We start from the raw sequence: 23,075 nt of genomic DNA, 5'->3' as shown, positions 1-23,075 counted from the left end.
CAATTTCCCTACTTTCCTTCAAATCACATCTTTTCCTCGATCCTCTTCAAATGCACCTCTGGCCTGGCCCCTCTCCTCCCTACTCGTGATTAATGTTCCCTCACTCCCCTTGCCATCTCAGAATCTTTTTCTCTTGACTCTTTCTAAGCCCCCCTGTGCCTCTCTCTTTTCCGCTCTTTTTCTCTTTTGACTCCTGAACACTTGAACGCCCTTCCTCTCTCACTTTGCTCCTCTTCATCTCTTTGCATTTCCCAAACTAATCTTAAACTCTACCTTCTTTTGTCTCTTTCTTCTTAAACAAATAAAATCATACTTTCTCTGCCTTCTCTCTGTTGATGTAATCCCCCACTCATTTGTTTCATTTTTATTGGACTGTTTCTGGATTCTTTTTCATTGTTCAACGCTTTGACGAAAGGTGCTTGATAAATTCAATAAGATACAAATACAAATAGAGATGAAGACGGAAGACATCCAAGGCTGAGGAGAGCTCTGTCCACTGACCATCTCCAGGAACAGTTTAGAACAGATGCTGTGGCAGTGGAACCAGAACCCTGCATTAGCGGTGGAGGACTTCCTGTAGGTGCCAGACAACTTCCTGGAGAGGGAGCGCACAACTAAAGGGCTCACCATTTCCCTGAATATTCTGCATTGGGCTTCCCTAGCAACGGCATACTCAAGGAGCAAGGCTGGGCCCTGATTTCTGCTTTGAGCTGCTTGTGAACACCATACACTCAGACATGCACTCCCTGTCCCAAGCTGTGCCACGTGCCGCTCCTGCTTGTGCACCATGCTGTGTGTCCCAGTTGCCCTGTGACCCAACCCTACCCTCTTCCAGAAGAGTATTAGCTTCCCTCGGCCTGTGCCACCAAATGATGTGACGGAGGTGCACCCATCATGCCATGTCCGTTTCACCTTTATGATTGGTGTCACTGATGGTTGTGTGGTAGTGTGGGGCTGAGTAGGCTGTTTAGCTGCTGCTCATCCCTCTACTCCTGCAAAGCATTAGTTATTTCATCACAATGGTCTTCATTTAACTAATGCCTCCTGCCGCCGGCTCCCTTCTCCACCCTGGTATTTCAGCTCTCTTGCAAGGGGGGGTTGTAATCGTTCTTTCACTTCCATGGTTGGATCATTACCTAAACCAATGTAAGCCAATCATAATTAACAAATGATTCACCTCATTTTCTCAATATTGCGTTTCCCTGGTAATCATCACCCTCCCGTGTCCTCAGGGTTAACAATAATCACAATTTCGTTTTTGAAAGAATGAGTTACATTACTTCCTTTCAAAGTAAGCCCAGTTTCCTTTGGACTCAAAGTCCACTGCTATTGTGAGTGCAACCTTCAAAGCTGTGTGGATTAAAGACCCTTTTTGAGGATACAGTGATCGTGTCATTCAGGAGGAGATCTTAGATATTTATAGTGCATTGATACCGACTTCTTCCTGGAGATAACAGAAGAATAATTTAAAACCACTCATGTTTCCAACTATTTATCACAACATGGGCTGTGGTTAAAGGTTTAAAAGTGTGAGAAGCGAGATATTGTGATGACATTCTGCGCATTTCATGCCTCAGTAGATGATGATGGTGGTGGTGACACCCTGAGCTTCTACCTCAGTAGACGAAGATGATGATGACGATAGTGGTGGCTTTGTGTACATCTCCTCTGTCAGTACATGATGGTGGTAGCACTCTGAGAATCTCCTACATTGGTACATGATGATGATGGTGGTGGCACTTTGGGCATCCCCTCTCAGTAGATGACGATGACCGTGTCTAAACATCTCCTACCTTGATTAATGACAATGAGGATGATGTTGGAACCTTGAGCATCTCTTACTTCAGTAGCTGATGATGAAGGTGGCAATGGTGGCACCATGAGATTATCCTACCTTAGTGGATAATGATGATTGTGGCGGATAGCCCTGAGCTCTGAGCATCTGTTGCATCCATTGATAATTATAATGATGACAACGTTTGTGGCATGCTGAGCATATACTACCTTAATAGGTAACCATGATGGTGGGGGACCACCCAATGCATCTACTGCATAAGTTGATGACAGTGATGATGGTGGTGGCATCCTCAGCTTTCCCTACATTGATGATGATGAAGATGAAGACGGTGGAGGTGGCGATGGCATCGTGTGCATCCGCTACCTGGGTAGATGGCGGCGGTGCTGATGGTGCAGTTTATGGCTTCATTTCTCTTGTAAGTATTTGATTTGTTTCCATGTCTTTCGAATATTGATTGATCGATGAACTTGCGCTGCATTGCATCTGTGCCTCACACGAAACACACAAGGCATGCATATGAGAGAGAAACAGACAATAATAGAAAGAAGATACAAAATAAAGACAGAAACCGTTTTGGTGCATGCCAGAGACAGGTGTGAAGAATCCCATGTACCCCTCACTGAAACCCTGCCTAAATTCTCCTCCCAGGTGCCAAGGGAAAGGCAGATGCTTCCTGATCCTGACCTTGGGGGTGGTGTACTGCGGGAGGATCACCTGGGAGGAGACAGGGCCCAGGGTGATGAGGAGATTCCGAGGGACGAGACACAGTATTTTCCTCTGGAAGGAAGATTCTTCCTGAGGTACCTACAGAGGTCATGGGTTACTGTCATTTTATTGTCCCTTACCCTCACATTAGATCTAGAGTTGTGGACCTTAATATTATAAAATCTGAGCACACTTTACCAAAAGAAAGATCCTTTTTGGTATCCCAAACTAAACACCTTCTTCCAACTCAAAGGTGCACTACAAAGTAATGGGGATATGTTGTTTTTCAATAATTTAGCTTTCATTGTTAAGGTTAATCTTCATAGCCCCTCTCTTAATAACTTTAAGGGAATTAAACCTACCCTTAACAGTAATTCAGATATCCTGAAACCTAACTTTGTGGACAGAAACTACAAGTCCCAGAAACCTAGATGGACTGAGACGAGGAAGAGGGCTGAGGAGGAATGCAGTTCATGCAATTAAGCCTAGTAGCCATTGCATTAGTCAGGCAATTAAGGCTAATAGCCCACACCTGAAAATTATCACTGAACCCGGGAGACAGCGAGCACTGGTTTAGACAAGGGGGGTGGCTGGAGAGAAGGCTGTGGCAGTGGAAGCAGAAGGAAGACACATGGCTGGCAAACCAAGCAGAAGTGGTAGAACAAGAGGGATGCTGTAACATGGAGACAGCAAATTTCACATGCTTGTTCTGAGATAGTCCTGTCTTCCCAAAGTCTCAAGTGCAGAGGCTGCACAGTGGAAGACGTGTTGGAGAAACAGTTTTCCACATGTGAGCCTGATTGTCATGGTTGCCGAGCTGCTTCCGTGTCGAACACAGATGCAAGAAGTAATTGCCAAGTCGAGGGTATCAGTTGTGAAGCAAACTCCGAAGATGTGTGGCTGGACCGGAGACACCTGTACAGGAGAAGGGTGTGATTCCCCAGTGAGCCAGAAGCAGTCGAAGTTTTAGTAGAATTTGTGAAAGCAATGCAGCCCACAGAAGAAATGACTTCAGAAGCCAGTGAGTGTAGCACAGCATTCTAAAGAATTGAGCCAGCCTTGCCGGTAACAGTAACCAGCTCCTTTACAGTACATGTCTTTGCATCGAAAAATGTACATCAAGGTGATGTTACATCGAATGTGCTTTAGTGAAAGATGTTTCAACGACTTTCCATATATAAAGTGGGAGATGTTTATACATCAAAACCCTTTCATCGAATAGAGTTTTGTTATATAAACACTTTTCATTTATTTAATGGAAAATCGCTGAAACATGCATAACGTTATAACACTACAGAGAGCTGTCCAGTACTGAAGTTGATTGCAAAAAATAACAATCTAATCCACCACTGGACAGCTCCCTCTAGCTTGTGTAGTGTCAGCGAGTCCACTTGAGATTTTTATTTTATTTTTTAATGGGGGGTCCCTCACCAATCCTCCAATAAAATAAAAGTCCCCAGGCCTGACATTACTCGCTAAAACTACACAAGTCAGAGGGAGCTGTTCAGTGCTGAAATCGATTCCATACAGTTAAAATGCATTTCAGCAGCACTACACAACTTGTGTAGTGTTTATTTTTATTGGGGGGTCCCCTTCAAATCCCCATTTTTAAAATTGAACCCTTGCCCCCACCCAAACATCCATAAATCTATTTTTTTTATGTTCTTTGAAAGATTTTTTCAATGGAAAACATTTTCAGTTAACATTTTTCAATAAACATCACCTTGTTGAAACAACTGTAGATGAAAAGACTGTATACCCCCCTTTGCCACTTGCATAAGATTTTCAGCGAGGATAAGTGGACCACTGCATTAAAGATACATTCAACCATGGAATGTGTAACACACGTATTGAGAAAAAGGCTGCATACTCATGTCAGAGGGTAACGCTGTTACAACCCTTTGTTCCACTTTCTAAAGACTATACATGCTCAAGGAGTGGTTGTGTGTCCCTCGTTAAGAAAGGGGAACACTGTGAAGCCCATTGCAGAACACTTAAGGGTGACATTTTCAAAGTTACAATATTTATTGTGCAAAAACTAGATTAACTAATGGTTGTTTGTGCCTTATTGTGATTCCCGAAGGAGGCCTGAACTTGCTGCTTTGCTTCTATGGGAATACAATTTCACAAACACTTTTAAAGCTTTAACATTACATCAAAAAGCGGTCTTGTGTGTCTAAGTTTGGTTTCTCCTGAAAGACTGAACCTTATACTTTGTATACAATGAATACATCTTTCATTCAAAGAACGAACATTGCCTAAAGCCAAGAGTACCCCATGCTAAGAGTGAAACGTAACCTTTCACAGAGTTTAAACGAATCCAGAAACACTGTGAAGTTAAATTGGCATAAACCAACAAGTATACAACTGTTACTTGATGTTACGAGAGTGGCACCAAGGCTTCTGGGTAATTGTTGGGCTGAAAGCTGGCAGAAAGGTGCAGGTAAAGTTGGGGAAGGGGAATTGGATGCATGTGAAGAACATTTTGAAGTAAACTCAACCTGTAATGCCCAAGACTGTGGAGGCCAGAGAGAAGGGAGTCTTGAAGGCAAATGATCTGGTTAACCATGACATCCTAGGCACGCAATTAAAAAACGAAGCCCACTTTTCGCCGCAAGCCATCTCCTGTGTCACATCCTTCCTAGAGGGTCAGCACATGAAAGTCTCCTCGGACTCAGCATGCGGCATCCCTACCATCATCCATTGTGGAGTCCCTACACTATCCAATATTTTCACACTCACACTCTTCAATGACCTCGATCGTCGGGACATAGCTTACACCAACTATGCCGACGATACCCAAGTCCTACTCCCCCTCACAGGCATCTATGAACAAGATGCTGCGGCACTGACCAAGATCTACACAGCCATCCAAACCTGGATGGCAGCCAAAGGTCTCTGCCTAAACAGAGATAAAACAGATATCCTCATAGCTGGCACCAAAGAAACACTAAACAAACTCCCATCCCAATACAAAACCTTTATTATAGACAACTCCACCATTTCAGTTTCAGCTGCAGTAAAAACTCTAGGAGTTTACCTTGACTCTATTATGTCCATGTCATGCAGGTCAACGCCATAGTGTCCTCCGCTGCGCTCACCACCAAAATAATTAATGCTGTGAAACCATTTCTCTCCACAAAAACTGCCTGCCAATAGCCAGAGCCACAGCAGGCACCAAATTGGACTATTGCAATGCCCTTTCCTTAGGCACCTCGACAAAAAACCTAAAAAAAATGCAAGTCACCCAGAGTAATGCCCTGAGAGCAGCTCTGAGCATTTAAAAAAGAGAACACATCTCTCAGGCCAGGAAAGATGCCCACTGGCTGCCAACAAAAGAATGCATACTCTTCAAATCCATGGCAATCAACCACAGATGCCTCTCCTCAGACGCTCCGCCCTATCAATCTGAAAGGATCACCCTCAATGCCTCCACCAGACCTACCAGATCTCACCTGACAAATCAGATATATGTACCCACATTCAAAAGATGCAAAGCCGGAGGGTCCAGCTTCCAACACCTAGCACCTAAAAACTGGGACGCCCTTCCTACGGCACTAAGGAACGAAAAGTCATACCCTGCCTTCCGCAAACTGCTAAAAGCCACACTCATCAACTAAACTCCCCACATGTACACTCTCCTCATGATTGTATGCTTCAATGTGGTGTATCGGCTATATGCATTGACCTATGATAACTTCTGTATGTACTGATTGTAAACTACACACTCAAGTACTTACCTGCTGTATACTAAGCAATTATGTATGACATGTACTAAGTGAGCCTACCTTTCAGCACCTCAATGCCCCCAGGCAGGTGTGCGCTAGACAAATGCAAACGCATGAATAAATAAAAATAAAACTCAGGTTACCATTGTTGACAGTCAGACAAGAGAGGCTAAGAGGCTTCCCTCTTTGAAGAAAATAGTTTGAAGAGTGCCTAGCCTACCTGAAGAGGTTGAAGTATTGTAAACGCTTTCTTGTCATTTGACGTTGTGTATAATTGTGGAAGTAGGAGCTTCAGTTATTGCGTTTTGTTTTGAACTGTGGCACATCTTCCTGTGGGATTGACAAAGCATTGTGGCCAGGATTACCATGGGGGCTATTTTGCTTGAAGTGAAAAGTGGAAAACTTCACCTAAAAGGAGGAGCTGGGTTGCTAGTGGAACTGTTGTTAAAAGGAGATGTGTTACAATTGGAACTTTTGTTGATTAACTTTTGAATTCATTTTACATCTTTAAGAACAAAGTTAAGACATTTACTTTTCAAGGCTGAACATTTTGGTGAAGTGACTTTAAATCTTGGGGAAGGAAGATCACCCAGGACCTCAGAAGGTCACTTAGGAAATGTACATATGGTTTATGTTCTGTTGAATTGCCATGCATTGTATTCATGTGTTTGTTGTGGCCGGTTATCCTGTGCTAGAGTGTGTTCCTTTAGCCTTTAGAATAGGCCAGGAATTCCTCAGCAGAGTAGGGAAAGTGAGGCGTTTTGAAGCACTTTCTTTTAAAATACAGTGGCATATTTTGAAAGGTCTTCAAAGAGTTTTCTGCCTCGCATTACCGACCCCTCCGACGGAGCACCTTCTACTAATGGAGGGCCAATGGTCGAGGGAGCAATGTAAGGGCACTCCGGAGAGAGAGAGAATACGTGAGAGTCTAGAGACAGGTTGCATCCAATGTGTGTCATGGAAAGTACCCAAGACCTGTTGATCACTACCAAAAAAGCCACCAACCAATCAGATTATGCGACCAAGGTCTTAAACGAAAGGGTCAACCGATTGCAGAAACTCTGCCTGAGCTCACCTAAAAACCTACGCTCTACGTGTCATGTGCACCCCAAAGGGTCTTCTTGTGGTTGGTTTGTTTGCTTTCTGCTTCTGCTCACTCACCAGCAATTCTCTCTTTTGATTGGTTGCAGTGCATTTCGGCTCCCCCGTGTGTGTGGAAGTGCCTTCAGACAACCAGGTGGTCCAGGGCTCCTCCATGAAGCTTCTCTGCATCTCCTGCATGAAGAGGGAGGAGGTTTCTGCCGACACCTTTGTGGAGTGGTACTACAAGCCCGAAGGGGGCGACAACATCCTTGTGAGTCTTTCACTTGACCCTCTGACACACACTTCTCAGGATGCAACACAGATTCCAGGAGCATTTTAATAGGACTATTACTAAAGTGTTCATAAGGATGTGCTCCTGGAAGTCCTGACATCTGATTGGCTTAGAGCCACTTCTCCCGTGACCCTTGGCTGCTGGGGGTCTTGGCCTATGCTACCTACATATTAGCCTTGCATTCTCATTATTGCTTTGCAAAGTGCACACCATAAGGGACCAACAAGATGGCCATTCTGGTGCATTTGAAGGACAGATGTGAGGGCACTGAATAGTGTCAGAAAGCCTCTTGTAGCAGGCAGAGGCTGCAGCATAATAGAGTCTGATTGACAGCAGCCACGAGCCACAGAAACCGACATGAAGGCGGTGCTACCTCATCATCACAGGATTGCTCCAATCATAGCAGTGCAGCGCGCTCCACAGCGATTGCATGCACCAGCATAGAGGGAGCGTGGGTGCCAATAGCAAACCCTAATCCTCCCCCCGCACTCCCCCTGGCAGAATCTCATATTTAATGTTTTTGCAGAGTTTTCTTAGATATTTTGAAAACTTTAGTCCTCAGCAAAACACATAGTTTTGCACAGATTCATATACTTGATAAAGAACGTGTGTGAGTCAGTGTGTGCGTTTTTCTGTGTGTATGTGTGTGTGTGTTTCCTAAACTGCAGGCTCTCTATACTGTCCAACATGTAGCTACACCACCAGAGACCCTGTGCTTGACATGTGCAAGGCCTTGCGGACTGGGGTCTCGCAGCAGAGACTGCTTGACTTGCGAAAGGCGCTGGGGACTGGGGTCTCGCAGCAGAGACTGATTGACTTGCGAAAGGCGCTGGGGACTGGGGTCTCGCAGCAGAGACTGCTTGACTTGCGAAAGGCGCTGGGGACTGGGGTCTCGCAGCAGAGACTGATTGACTTGCGAAAGGCGCTGGGAACTGGGGTCTCGCAGCAGAGACCGCTTGACTTGTGAAAGGCCTTGGGCACGGGGGTCATGCAGCATAGACCGTGCACTTGACGTGTTCATGTTCCTGGGCGATGGGGTCTCGCAGCAGAGACCCTGCACTTGACGTGTGCAAGGCCCTGGGCATGGGGTTCCTGGGTATTGTGGTGGCCCTGGCATATGAGAGGCCCAGGAATCTGAGCCATTTGTGTATGTGCTGCCTACAATGGTGCTATATAGCTGGCATGTGTTATTTACTATCTGTGGGTGTCTGATCGCATGGTGTTTTGGTACTGTCCTTGGTGCCCGCACAAGAGTTTGTGGGAAATCTGCCCATGTGGTGTTTGTTTGTGTGTGCTGTACTAGCTATACACAGTATGTATACACCTTCTTCACTGGTGCTATAGAACTGCCGTCTTTTATTCAATGTGAATGCATAAGGAGTCTGTGGGTGTCTGCTCATATGGAGTTGGTTCTGAGGTACTGTCATAGCTATCCACACAGGAGTCTGTGTGGTGTCTGCCCATATGGCGTTTCTTTTTTAGTGCTCTCCTAGCTATCCCTGGTGGGGTATGTGGGGTGTCTGCCCAAATGCTTTTGGTTTGGGTGCTTTGCTAGCTATCCACGCAGGAGTCTGTGGGTGCTTGGCCATATGGAGTTGGTTCTGAAGTACTGTCATAGCTATCCACAAAGGAGTCTGTGTGGTGTCTGCACATATGGTGTTGGTATTGAGGTACTGTCATAGCTATCCACACAGGAGTCTGTGTGGTGTCTGCTCATATGGAGTTGGCTCTGAGGTACTGTCATAGCTATCCACACAGGAGTCTTTGAGGTGTCTGCTCATATGGAGTTGGCTCTGAGGTACTGTCATAGCTATCCACAAAGGAGTCTGTGAGGTGTCTGCTCATATGGTGTTGGTCTTGAGGTACTGTCATAGCTATCCACGCAGGAGTCTGTGAGGTGTCTGCTCATATGGTGTTGGTCTTGAGGTACTGTCATAGCTATCCACGCAGGAGTCTGTGGGTGCCTGCACATATGGTGTTGGTCTTGAGGTACTGTCATAGCTATCCACACAGGAGTCTGTGTAGTGTCTGCTCATATGGAGTTGGCTCTGAGGTACTGTCATAGCTATCCACACAGGAGTCTGTGAGGTGTCTGCTCATATGGAGTTGGCTCTGAGGTGCTGTCATAGCTATCCACACAGGAGTCTGTGAGGTGCCTGCTCATATGGAGTTGGCTCTGAGGTACTGTCATAGCTATCCACACAGGAGTCATTGTGGTGTCTGCACATATGGTGTTGGTCTTGAGGTACTGTCATAGCTATCCACACAAGAGTCTGTGTGGTGTCTGCTCATATGGCGTTGGCTCTGAGGTACTGTCATAGCTATCCACACAGGAGTCTGTGAGGTGTCTGCTCATATGGAGTTGGCTCTGAGGTACTGTCATAGCTATCCACAAAGGAGTCTGTGAGGTGTCTGCTCATATGGTGTTGGTCTTGAGGTACTGTCATAGTTATCCACGCAGGAGTCTGTGAGGTGTCTGCTCATATGGTGTTGGTTCTGAAGTACTGTCATGGCTATCCACAAAGGAGTCTGTGAGGTGTCTGCTCATATGGTGTTGGTCTTGAAGTACTGTCATGGCTATCCACACAGGAGTCTGTGAGGTGTCTGCACATATGGTGTTGGTCTTGAGGTACTGTCATAGCTTTCCACACAGGAGTCTGTGAGGTGTCTGCTCATATGGAGTTGGCTCTGAGGTACTGTCATAGCTATCCACACAGGAGTCTGTGTGGTGTCTGCACATATGGTGTTGGTCTTGAGGTACTGTCATAGCTATAAACACAGGAGTCTGTGAGGTGTCTGCTCATATGGAGTTGGCTCTGAGGTACTGTCATAGCTATCCACACAGGAATCTGTGTGGTGTCTGCTCATATGGAGTTGGCTCTGAGGTACTGTCATAGCTATCCACACAGGAGTCTGTGAGGTGTCTGCTCATATGGAGTTGGCTCTGAGGTACTGACATAGCTATCCACACAGGAGTCTGTGTGGTGTCTACACATATGGTGTTGGTCTTGAGGTACTGTCATAGCTATCCACACAGGAGTCTGTGTGGTGTCTGCTCATACGGAGTTGGCTCTGAGGTACTGTCATAGCTATCCACACAGGAGTCTGTGTGGTGTCTGCTCATATGGAGTTGGCTCTGAGGCACTGTCATAGCTATCCACACAGGAGTCTGTGTGGTGTCTGCACATATGGTGTTGGTCTTGAGGTACTGTCATAGCTATCCACACAGGAGTCTGTGTGGTGTCTGCACATATGGTGTTGGTCTTGAGGTACTGTCATAGCTATCCACACAGGAGTCTGTGTGGTGTCTGCTCATATGGAGTTGGCTCTGAGGTACTGTCATAGCTATCCACACAGGAGTCTGTGTGGTGTCTGCTCATATGGAGTTGGCTCTGAGGTACTGTCATAGCTATCCCCACAGGAGTCTGTGTGGTGTCTGCACATATGGTGTTGGTCTTGAGGTACTGTCATAGCTATCCACACAGGAGTCTGTGTGGTGTCTGCTCATATGGAGTTGGCTCTGAGGTACTGTCATAGCTATCCACACAGGAGTCTGTGAGGTGTCTGCTCATATGGAGTTGGCTCTGAGGTACTGTCATAGCTATCCACACAGGAGTCTGTGAGGTGTCTCCTCATATGGAGTTGGCTCTAGGTACTGTCATAGCTATCCACACAGGAGTCTGTGAGGTGTCTGCTCATATGGAGTTGGCTCTGAGGTACTGTCATAGCTATCCACACAGGAGTCTGTGAGGTGTCTGCTCATATGGAGTTGGCTCTGAGGTACTGTCATAGCTATCCACACAGGACTCTGTGAGGTGTCTGCTCATATGGAGTTGGCTCTGAGGTACTGTCATAGCTATCCACACAGGAGTCTGTGTGGTGTCTGCCCATGAAGTGGTGGTTTTAGGTGCTGTCCTAGTTATTCACACAGGAGTCTGTGGAGTGTCTGCCCATATGGCATTGCTTTTTTAGTGCTGTCCTAGCTATCCCCAGTGGGGTATGTGGGGTGTCTGCCCAAATGCTTTTGGTTTGGGTGCTTTGCTAGCTATCCACACAGGAGTCTGTGGGTGTCTGGCCATAAGGTGTTGTTTTTTGGGTTCTGTCTTAGCTATCCACACAAGAGTCTGTGGTGTGTCTACCTATATGGTGTTGGTTTTGAGGTACTCTCCGAACTATCCACATAGGAGTTTGTGACGTGTCTGACCATAATTTGTTGTTGTTTGGGTGAGGTCCTAACTATCCACACAGGAGTCTGTGTGGTGTCTGCCCGTATGGTGTTACTTTTGTGTGTGCTGTCCTAGCTATCCATTCAGGAGTCTGTGGAGTGTCTGCACATATAGTGTTGGTTTTCAGGCGCTGTCCTAACTATTGACACAGGAGTCTGTTGGGGTAAGGGGAGTCTGCCTGTATGGCGTTGGTTTCTGGGTGCCTTCCGAGGTATTCACACAGGAGTCATAGGCCCTCTACGGTGGTGCTATATGTGGCACCCTGCTGTATAACGGGACATTAGAGCACTATGGGGAGGGACGTATATGGCGCTATTGGAGGAGATTGCGGGTCTCACACGAGTCTTGTTTTTATTATTGACGGGTACGTTGTTTCCACAAGGGCATTTTTTCCCCTAGTTCTAATACCATGCAAAACTGCCCTTGTCATGGTGGAGAGGTTGCGCTGGTGCTAACACTGTGCAGCTGTGCAGCTGTGCAAGGTTTCTGTAGGCTGGCTCCTGATCCATACACTCCATGATTTCCCATTTTGAAGCTTGTGTTTTGATTGGTTATAAGCCGATCGGACGTCATGAACGTTTCTTTAAGCTACAGAGGCGAGCCTTCCCCAGATCCAGACAACCCTTCTCTCTACGTTTCCTGTTCTGCTTGGAAGGTAAGGCCTTCCTAAAAGCAGAGACGTGACCCTGGCCGCCCTTATAGGTCATGCCCTTCAAGTAATGCCTACAGGGCAACGCGTAGGGGGCAACCTGGGCCCGTGTTGTGGTGATATTGGGCTACTTTGATTAGTTACTTCCCAGTGCAGCAGGGCGTTTTGAACAGTGTTACTGAACACATATTCCTTAAAAAGCACCCTTTACGAGACATGTTTTCCAAAAAACTCCCTCTTGGGTACTACTCATTCTGTCACAAAAAGGAATGTGTTTCCCTTTCCAACTGTGGGCCACTGTGTCATGTTTGCTTGAGGCAACGTCATGCCCCAGTCGCCTCTGCTGGCAGAGAGAATAAGGTAGAAACAAAGAAAGGACTGCATACGATGGGGCAAGAGAAAGGTTGTTGTGGCTCCTTCAGCGCCATACGCTGGCCATTCCTCTGGCCAAGGCTGCCCATTTCATGTGTTAAAAGAGCAGCTAAACAATGGGACCCCATGGCAGCCTGCAGAAGAGGGGGAGGTTTACCCATACCGTCTGCGTCTCTCGGCTAGGCATATGGTCTCTCAATTATATAACTATGCCCCTTGTTACTCTAATGTTCTCCACAGGGGTAGGGTTATGCATCCAGTAGCTTAAAAGGGGAAACGAAGGGGAATGCTAAATTCTATTAAATAGTTAAAAAAAAAAACATATTCATTGTCCCTTCCACTAAAGCAGCAATTTTCTTCTGACTGTCCTGTAAGTGTCAGGAGCCCAAGATCCACTTCCCAGGCCCTGCGGGGAAGGGTTTTCGGTGTCTTATTCATCTTTGGGGGGTACCTAGACTTTATTATCTAGCAATAGTCTCTCTTCTGGTGCTTCATTTTGACCAATTGGAAACGGTGCCGCTCAGCCGTGTATTTTGTGTTGAGGGCAACATGGCTGCCCTCGGTGGGTGAAGTCCATTGATTTGACACGGCAAGTCTGCACGCGCTATTCTGGTGGGATAGTAAAGCACCGTTCCAGTGGCATCCAGCACCAGTAACACAGACCTCTTGCTTTTCATGAATTCGATGAAAATGTTTTTTTGTTTTGTGGGGCTACCGACGCAGAACTATCAATGCTATCTCATTAGCTTCCAAGCGTTGGAAGCGTGTTGCCTTCACCAGTGCGCATTCTCGCCTAAATATATTTTGTATTTTTTTTATTTTTTATTGAGTATATAGTTATAAAACTTTAACACAAACCCATATATCAAAACTTAACATTTACACATGTACACAATATTATGAAAACTATGCAGTCACATCATTTACAAGTTTTACATATAATATGCAACTCTCACAGACAAACAACAATAGACAAGAAACATAAAACAGGAGCCTTATAGATTAAAATCAATCACAAATAATAACATATATTTCTAAAATTCGTCTGTATACAGTTTCAAGGAATACCATATGTCAAGCTTCAGACATTTGGAGAGTTTTTTGTGCGAATGAAACTACAGAATAGTCATAGCAAACGTAGAAGAATAGAAACAAAAGAAAAAAACGAAAGGGGAAGAGCTACATCAGAGCAAAAGGTTAGAGATCTGCTATCAATTTGACTTCTTCAAATTTCATCAGATATTTCTAAACACTCTTCCAAACCTGAGTAAAAGCGATATTAAGGCCTTGAGTGTAGCCCGACAGACATCTCAGCCAGAATGGTTACCTGGTAATGGATTCAAGATTTTCCACAAATTTAGTGAGGTAACGTTCAAACACCGGTCTCATGGTTGGACAGTTTCTCGAGACGTTTCTAGCAGATTCAACAATATGTCTATCAAGGCACATTCTGCACATCATTTCCTCCAGGGGGATATCCATCCAGGCACCTTTAATCTCTAGAATATCCAAACAATCAACTCTTATGTTCAGGAATATTCTACGTGTAACAAACAGCACAGGGCAATAGCTTTAAGTAAATGTGGGGCTGTTCATACAAAAAAAACATCAGAGCGAAAAATCTCAAAGACCTCATACTAGAAACCCTTTCATGTCTCATCACCCAGTCCCATTTCTCCAGACACTCTTTGAGTGACATAAGCATGGCTCCTTCTCCGTGCTCCCAACAGACTGACCAGCCTATTTCTCCAAAGCATTGCTGATTTCTATCCGGAATTTATTCAGTGCAGCGACTTTCCCACCCTCTAATGAGGCTTGAAGGATGAACAAGAAGGAACTAGGTCGAGCACATTTGATCTTGATGAACAGCTTAGCTCTGTTAAATTCAATAAGTGCAGACGGAGAGATTAATCCCATCTTCAATCGGACTGCTTCTCTAGGAGTATAGTTGGTGAGCCCCAGTAGTCTTCTCCAAATAAGACCTTCCGTGAGGTCAGCCCAAGAGGATTAATCCAAGTAGAATGTCTCTAGTGCATACAAAAAGGCTGCAGATAGTTTCTGTTTGTATAAGTTAAGATTACTGAGAAGGCTATAACCTGCAGTCCGCGTCGAGAGGGACATCACAGCGGCCATTGTACTCTTTAATTGTGTTGTAGCGTCCCATTCACTCTTTTTATACCTGCAATTACCTCATGGCCCACATACTTATACCAAGGGACCCTTTTTATGTCACCCAAAAGGGCAAGAAATTAAAGTCTTTTTACAGCACTTTCGACCAACAGCCATAAATTGGGTTTTCTAAAGATTAATTTTCAAACCATTTAACTCAGCAAACTCGCAGACAGCCGTAGTACTGTGACAAATGCTGATATTGGTGTTGTCAAATATAATAAGATCATTGGCGTAGCCAATCCACCCAATTTTGAGATTACCAAGTTTTGGGAAAGCATTTTGTTTTTCCATAAAGATGCCCCCAAAGTCAGCCGTAAACAGGTCAAACAATGTAGGTGCCAAAGCACACCCCTGCCTGGCACCCTTTCTGACGGAGATCAGTCCTGACATCAGGCCTTGGTTGTTCAGCCTGACCATAGCCGTATTGTCCTCGTACACCATCTTACATGCATAGAGGAGATGTTCTGGCATGTCCACCATTTCTAATTTCGCCCATAATTTGATTCTATCAACCATGTGAAACGCGGATGAGAAGTCCACGAATAACAGGTACAGGGGGGGCTCATCCCCGCAATTGGCTTGCTCAATCAGAGTGTTTACAATGAAGATGTTATCATTGGTGGAGCAGCCTTTTCGGAACCCAGTTTGGACTCTATTGAGTATGTTATCTCTGGCTATCCAGGCATTAATCTCTTTAAGGATCAGGGCACAAGCGATTTTGCTGGGCACATATGTTAGGGCCAAAAGGGCGATAATTCTCTGGGAGATTACGTTGGCCATTTCTAAACACTGGTATGATGTTAGATGTACTCCATGAGTTAGGAATCACACCAGTGTCAATTATCTTGGCGTAGACTATTGCAAAAATATCATCCCAGATGTCAGGGTTATCCTTGATAACAACGCTACACAGACCATCCAGGCCTGGGGCTCCAGAAGATTTCATTTGTTTAATAATAGCAATAATATCATCACAATTAATTATCAGATTAGGTGTTGGTTTTATTTCCGAGGCAGATCATCTTCCCTTTAAAATGATCATAGAGAAAGATAACCCAAGCAGGACTGTCAATAGTACATATAAGTTCCTGCTTACCACTATTGGTAGCTGACTTATAATTTGCCCAGAAATGTTTGTGTCCCCATCTAGTAATAAACGTACCATGTGTTGCCAGTCAATGTTGTTATCAGAGGCCCGATATCTACGTACCCAATTCCTGAATGTATTTTTAATCTTGCGTTTCTCACTAGAGAGTACATCAAGGGGTAAGTTACAGCGATCTCTCGCTCTTAGTTCTCTGTGCATTATTTCTTCATACTGTATATCACCTTATCAAATGGTCTCTGGTTATGCAGACCATGCTTATAGGGCAGTAATGTTTCCCCTATTGGCATCAAATTTTGCATACAAGACGATATCCAACATGAGATCTCTTCCACAGTAAACTTAGCTATATGTTCAACATATAGTCCTCAAATCCATAAGCTTGCCTTGGCAAGGTTTCTATCCGAGCAGCCTAGCCTATTACCTTTACTTGCCCAGCAACTTCACCAATCTATCATAGACCTGCAACTTCTTTTTCTCCAACACGAGAGTGCAAACCAGCATTGAATGATCACTGAAAGAGTTACCAAGCATTTGAAAGTTGGCTAATAGGGCAAAGATCTTGTCACTAAAGCACAGATAACCCAAGGTGGAGGAATACAAGGCATTGGGCCATGTAGTGCCAATAAGTCTGAGCAAATTCAACATCAGCAATACATGTTTTCCACCTCTCAGATTTAGCCTGGCCACCACCACAGGAATCAGCATTCAAACATTTCAGCTGATTATGCCCAATAATATCGGCATTAAGATCACCCCCAAGAATCACATTGACATTTCCATCAACAGCTTATTTATCGGTTGAACAATTAAAGATATCCATTTGAATAGCCATCGTACAATCATCCCCAAGCGGATCACATCCATTAATCAATAGCACGTGGTAGTCTCCCTCCAGCTGTATTTCCACCATGAGAACATTAGGGTTCCTCGTCACCAGCATACATTTGGCCGAATGAATATCCTTCATTACCCAAATGGCCAAGCCACCATAGGGCCTTGCCCTTTCTCCTTTTTTTGCATGATTGTAATGTGTGGTATAACCATCAAAGCAAGGAGACTATAGGAGCCAGAAGACCCAAAAGGATGATGGGGACCACGTGTATTCCAGGAATAAAAGGTAAAATGACCTCATTTAGAATTAGATATTGGTGGTAAAAAAGAAGAAAGCCATTCCCAATGAGATGTCACACTGGCCTCTTTGCTGGCAGGGGTTTTTGTTGCATCCTGGGTGACAGCCCTATCATTGTTTTTCCTCCCCCTAAATTTCACAAATTCATTCGCCCCACATCCACCATCCAGCGCATGTCCAATCTTTTTCAACTCAGTTGTACAGTCACGAATAAGTGCTACCACTGCTTCTGAGAAAGAGTGGACCTTAGTAACTCGATGAGGGCCCTGTTCAGCAAGCTTGAAGTCCCCGCTCTTGACGAGCCTCAATGGAGGAGCTCCAGCCTACCTCTGTTTATAGGCTATTGCCTTTTGTTGGAGATGCCAGAGATAGTGAACAATCTCTTAGGGAGAGGCGCCTTTTTCCCGACATGGTGCCCTATCATTGATCACCTTGGGATAGTTTGTTAAGACATGGGGCTCCCCCAGAACACGGCCTCTCAGCGTAACCTTATGAGCAGGGGTTTTAGTAGAGATTATACCGCTATCAAAGGTAGTGATAGTTTGGTCAGAGGAGCTAGTGCTGGAATCCTCATCCATGACTTGGGCTACTATAGTGGTGGGATTGGCCTTAGAGTTTTCTTTTTTCATTGAGGACCCAAGCAGCTAAATTGTGAGGTTGCCAGTTTTAAGGGCCATCCTTTTTGCCCTTCTGGCCACCTTCTTTCTTGCGCGTTTAGAGAGAGATTGTTTATTTTGCACTAGCAGAAGATAATTTCTTTTACCAACCCCTCCCCCCCTCAAGGGGTTCATTTACCCTAGAGTCAGTAATTCGTTTCTGCTTCCTTCTCCGCTCCCTAGTTGACATTGGACACTGATCCTTTCCATCATAATCGCTCCCTGCCATAATCTCAACTGATCTCTAAGTGTATAGGGTCAGAGACGGCTAGATGAGATTTTGATGGCACGTCTATATTAGATAACCAAGGTACAACAGTGCTACCCACAGTATTCGCTTTCAACATAGCTTCCAGATTTTCAGCATTCTTCTCAACTTGACAACATTTCAACATGATTTTCAGCGCAAAACCTGTAGTAGTTTTATGTACATCTAGTTCCTCAAATGTGTTGCTAATTGTACAATTTGCACATTCATGATTATCAAGCAAGGATACATGATCCTGGGTTTCAATACTTATACTAGTAGAACCGTCTGCCAAACCAGTCAAGCAAGGTGAACAGGAAAGTCTCTCCGAGGCAGGAATGTTCGCATTTACAGATAAATCAATAGGAGAACATGCCTCTAGAATAGGAGCAATATTGGTACAAGATGATGCCTCTGTAGGTCTGACACGCTCCGTGTTAGAAATGTGTCCTTCCAGACTGTAACATAAATTCAGAAGCAAATTGTTATTGTCGACGTCCGCTGAGGTAGAGGCCGCCTCACTGAAAGGATCGCCAGGGATCACTGGCTCCTCATGGATTTCAGCCTCAGCCTGTTGTTTAGTGAAGAAGTCAGTGCTCTTAATTCCCTTTACAGGATAAGTCTGAGTACACATTTCCCCAGTGGCCACCTCACCTGTGCCAGTCCCATTCTTTTTGTTCACCTTCAATGTACTGCAAAGTTTCATGATAGGTAGCGCTGTGCCCAGTACGAGGCTTAAGCTTCCGCCTCGATATGGTACACCCCAATGGCTCCAAGAAATGATCCGCCGTCACCAAAGGGAGTACAGGGCAGTAAGAGTTCTGGAGAAGAGGAATTAAATAAAACCCAAACGGCTCAAAGATAGAGAATCCACAGTGCCCAGAAGGGTAGCGGGCAGCAGGAGCTTAGGTATATAAATATTAACTCAAAATACACCCAGGTGGTTCAAAGATGTCAATCTGCAGTCACCATGAGGGGTAACGAGTCAATATAGTCCGAATATGCGCGTATTCAGCGAGGTTTAGGAATGGCACCTGAACCTGGCTGCACTGCCTTTATTCGGCTGGTGCTTCCCTTTGGAACAGCCTCCCTGCCACTCTAAAGCTTGAGGAGAACCATCTCCGGTTCCGGAAGCACCTCATGACCTTCCTCTTTGCTTCTGCCTTTGCTCCCCCCTCCCCTGCTGATCTGTTCTCTTCTGGCACCATGCACCTGGCCACCCTCTGTCCTTTGGGCCCAGGCACCTACTCACCCTGTCACCCTCCCACACTGCCTCTGGGCCACCCCTTGCACTGGGGTCTGTATCTGAACCCATACAGCCCCCCTTTTTTTCTTCCTGTACTTATCAGACCTACCCTGTCTGCTGCCTTAAACCCAGCACTTGCCAATTGCTGGCTGCACTACCACTGTTTGTTGCCTTTATTATTTATTTATTTGTTATTATTTATCTGTTTCTCCTTTGCTCTGTACTCTCCACTTCTCCCCCCCTTCCATGCACTTTTCCCCTCCCCCTCTCCCATGCACTTGCACGTTCTCAATGTCACTGGCCCTAGTAAGACTGTTGTTTTGTTCTCCCTTGTTCCCCTCCCTTGCCTCGTCGCGCTCTGAAACACTTGTGTACGAGCGCGATAGAAATAAAATATCAATATCAATATCAACCTCTGACAAGTAGGTGGGAAGCGCACTGTACGGGTCGGTAACACTACCCACTCCTTCAGCTCAAATTTATACTGCAGATGAGTACCACCTAAGCTTTCAGCACCAGGTTAGCAGGAATGCGTCACTGGCTACAGCACCATACGTGTCAAACGACAACGCAAGGTCGAGCTCTAATGGACCGGTATGGAGCAGAATCTTCCACCGCGACATAAAACCCTTGGCATGCAGCACTTAAAGATGCAATGGACTCTTGTCGCTCTTGAGCTATCTGTAATTACTGGTGATGGATCCATGTTGGCAGGCGGGGCCCACCACCCTTTCCATATAGAAATAATCGGCTAGTGTAGAGGGACGAAGAATGATTCTCTAAGAGTCCGCCATTTTCTGACCTCTTGCCTGGAATGGGTCGCGGGCAGCAGGCCTCGGGGTACAGCTGAGCTTCACAACATTCAGCTCCAGAAAAGGGATTGTCTATAAGTCACTGCGGAAGCAGCTGCCATCTTGTTGTGTGAATGATTTAGTGTCTTAGGGAGGGCACAGGTAGACTAGTGGGGCCTCGGGGCAGGAAGCCCACTTGCCTTAGCTGCTCATCAACAAATGGTATCAAAATGGCTTCGCTTTCTCCTTTGTAGATGCATCTCGGCTCCCTGGTGCCGCCAACATTTAGCTGGCGTGAACATAGACGCGTGGATATGTTGCTTGAGAGCCACCTGCAACTGAGACCCAGGCACCTTAGTGATGGCGCATATACCTAATGTGACAGGTCGGCTAGCACTACTGCCACTGTGTTCCCAGAAAGGAGACCAGACACCAAGTACTACTTCAAGAGTGTTTACTAAAGACTTGCTCAAAAGATAATGCAATGTCTCGGGACGCTTGTGAAATAGAAGAAAATAAGGTGTCAGTGTGACAGCTGCAAGTGTCAGGGTATAATGGGATATAGGGGTCAGTGGCAGTCTCACGAAAGGGTAAAAAAAAAACACTGACTACCGCTCTTGTCCAAAAGGGTTCTCAGAAAAGATACTCAGTGTTTCAAATTTTAAGATAAATGCATCCTCTGGTGACAGAAGAAGATCAACAACTCCAAGTCCTTTCAAAAGCAAAACAAAGGGAGTGTCCAAAGGTCTCCCCTCCTTGGGCTTCAGAGGATAGGATTGTCCAGTCCCCTGGCTCCCTCATTAGTTGACAGGATTTCCCAGCCCATGGATTCACGGTTCCTATGTAGGCGGATGCTCCCCGGCTGCTCCTAATCGCTGCCTTTTCCATGGGTTTGTAGCCTAATGGAGAGGTGGGAGCTTCCTGCCAGACTAAGACAAGGTCTGTGCTTTTGAAACAGTCTGGTGCTCCCTTGCTGCATTCGCTGGAAGAGACTGCCCCTATACTTCTGCCCCCTCCCCCCCTACTTCTCATGTCAGTGTTCTCCCTGGGGCCCGTCTCCTTCGTGACTGAACACATGATTGCCTCCCTGCTTCCAATTGAGGGGTGTCACACTATCTACCCTTCGCGGAGACACCGGATGGCGGAGCAGGTTTTCATCTACCTGACAAATAGAAGGCCCCCCAACAATGCTAATGCGACTTCAGAAAACCACCAAATTTCATAATTGAACAAGAAACTGAGGGCCACATAGACCGCCACTGTTCCCTGAACAATGCATGAGTGCAACCCTGAGGAAGCCGTGGGAGGGATTGAGCCAATTGACAACCACATTTATGATTTGTGATTTTGGCAAATACGATTTGGACCTGTGCCCATGCCACCATCCTCTGCTGGACATTAAAACACGTGCCGGTTACTAAGGTTACCAATTGGACTTAACATCTTTGCCCACCATACCCCAAGTGAACCAATTTTATTTTTTTTATCTTGACTGTACTTTCACAGCATGATGTAAAACACATTATTTTGGTTAATCTGCCAAACACCTGTGAAAAAGAATACACGAATATATGAATTACAAAGTGTTATCAGTTTCATCCAAACATAACTACTAAACTGAAGTTAGGATAACATAACAAAGTTGTTAAGATGAATGCAGCGGTTCAACCTTACATGTTCTCCTTCGGGTGAGGTGGCACCATCTTGTTTCCACACCTACCGCTACCCTCACCACTTGATCAAAGTGGTACTTCAGAGCCAACATACTCTTGCTTTCTACGAGGATGGCCTCTCCTTCTCTCCGCTGCTACTGATGGTCCGAGCAGCTCAGTCTCTTCCTCAATATTTTGACAACATCTCTTTTTCTTCTCCTGCCACAATGACTCTCTACTCTGATGGTAATTCTCCTGACCCTCTATAATGCCCCCTGTCTTCGAGTCCGCTCCTTTGTGATTTCCACACCAATGGTCATCTTCGCGATATTGATCCTTCTCTTTATCCCCAAGACAACTTTCCTATCTGGCCTCCTTCTCCTCTTTCCTCTTCTCTTTGAAATGTTGTCTATCTTCTCTCTCTCCCAATCAATAGATCACTTCTTTCTCTCCCATCAAGATCTCTCTTGTGCTCCTTGCATGTGGTGTCTCCCGCTTCCTCTCTCTTAGAGTTTCTCCAACTTACTTTCCAAATTAATATTTCAGTCTTCATTGAACACCACAACATCTTTTTACCATTGCCTTCTTGATAAGATCCATTCCCTGCACAATCGTCCTCTGCTGCTCTTTCCAGGTGTGCTTTGCTTTCCGCCCCCAGCTGGTACCTCCCTTTCTTTGCTCCCAATCATTCTCTCTATTTCTTTATCTCTCTCCAATAAATCTGGACAATACTAACCCCATTTCCCTCCTCTAAACAGAAGTTCTTTCCCAATGCCAGACTTTGTCTTCTCAAAGAAATACCCTTCTCACCTTACCAATCACCAGAACATCCTCTTGCCAGGTGTCAATCCTCAAGGTCTCCTCACTCAAGGTCTTCCGGGTCCTGCTGTCTGTCCCTGCCGGCTCTCCACTGCTGTGGCCCTGGCTGACTAGGCTAGCTGTATTTTAAGGCTGATATCTTTCCCTTTGGGTAGATTGTTGGGGTATTGGTTGCACCTGTGAAGTGCAAGCTTGGCTACTCTGGGATTGGGGCCATGTGGGCTGATACTGCCAGGGCATGTGGGTATGGCTGGGCCTGCCACCATTATGAAATTCTCAATGGCCCTTGACATGTAGGTGCCCTCCCCCCTTTGGGAGTGTACACAGAACATGAATTAGAAGTTAGAATATGCCGTGGGAAGCCTGTGACGCTTCTTTCACCACATGGAATTTGCATCTTTT

At 45.6% G+C, this 23,075-nt stretch overlaps 1 protein-coding gene across 2 annotated transcripts in view; it reads left to right on the top strand.

Moving 5' to 3' along the window:
• Nucleotides 1-23,075, top strand: part of SCN3B (sodium voltage-gated channel beta subunit 3) — a 273,681-nt gene that overhangs the window by 197,209 nt on the left and 53,397 nt on the right. For both annotated transcript variants that reach the window (XM_069614103.1, XM_069614102.1), the window contains exon 3: nt 7,422-7,585. In XM_069614103.1, coding sequence (XP_069470204.1) covers nt 7,422-7,585 — 164 coding nt within the window. The remainder of the gene's footprint in view (nt 1-7,421; nt 7,586-23,075) is intronic.

The sequence above is a fragment of the Ambystoma mexicanum genome, chromosome 9, assembly GCF_040938575.1.
Source record: "Ambystoma mexicanum isolate Mex_15411 chromosome 9, UKY_AmexF1_1, whole genome shotgun sequence".
Taxonomy (NCBI): Eukaryota; Metazoa; Chordata; class Amphibia; order Caudata; family Ambystomatidae; genus Ambystoma; species Ambystoma mexicanum.
This window is presented reverse-complemented; position numbering and strand designations above follow the sequence as displayed.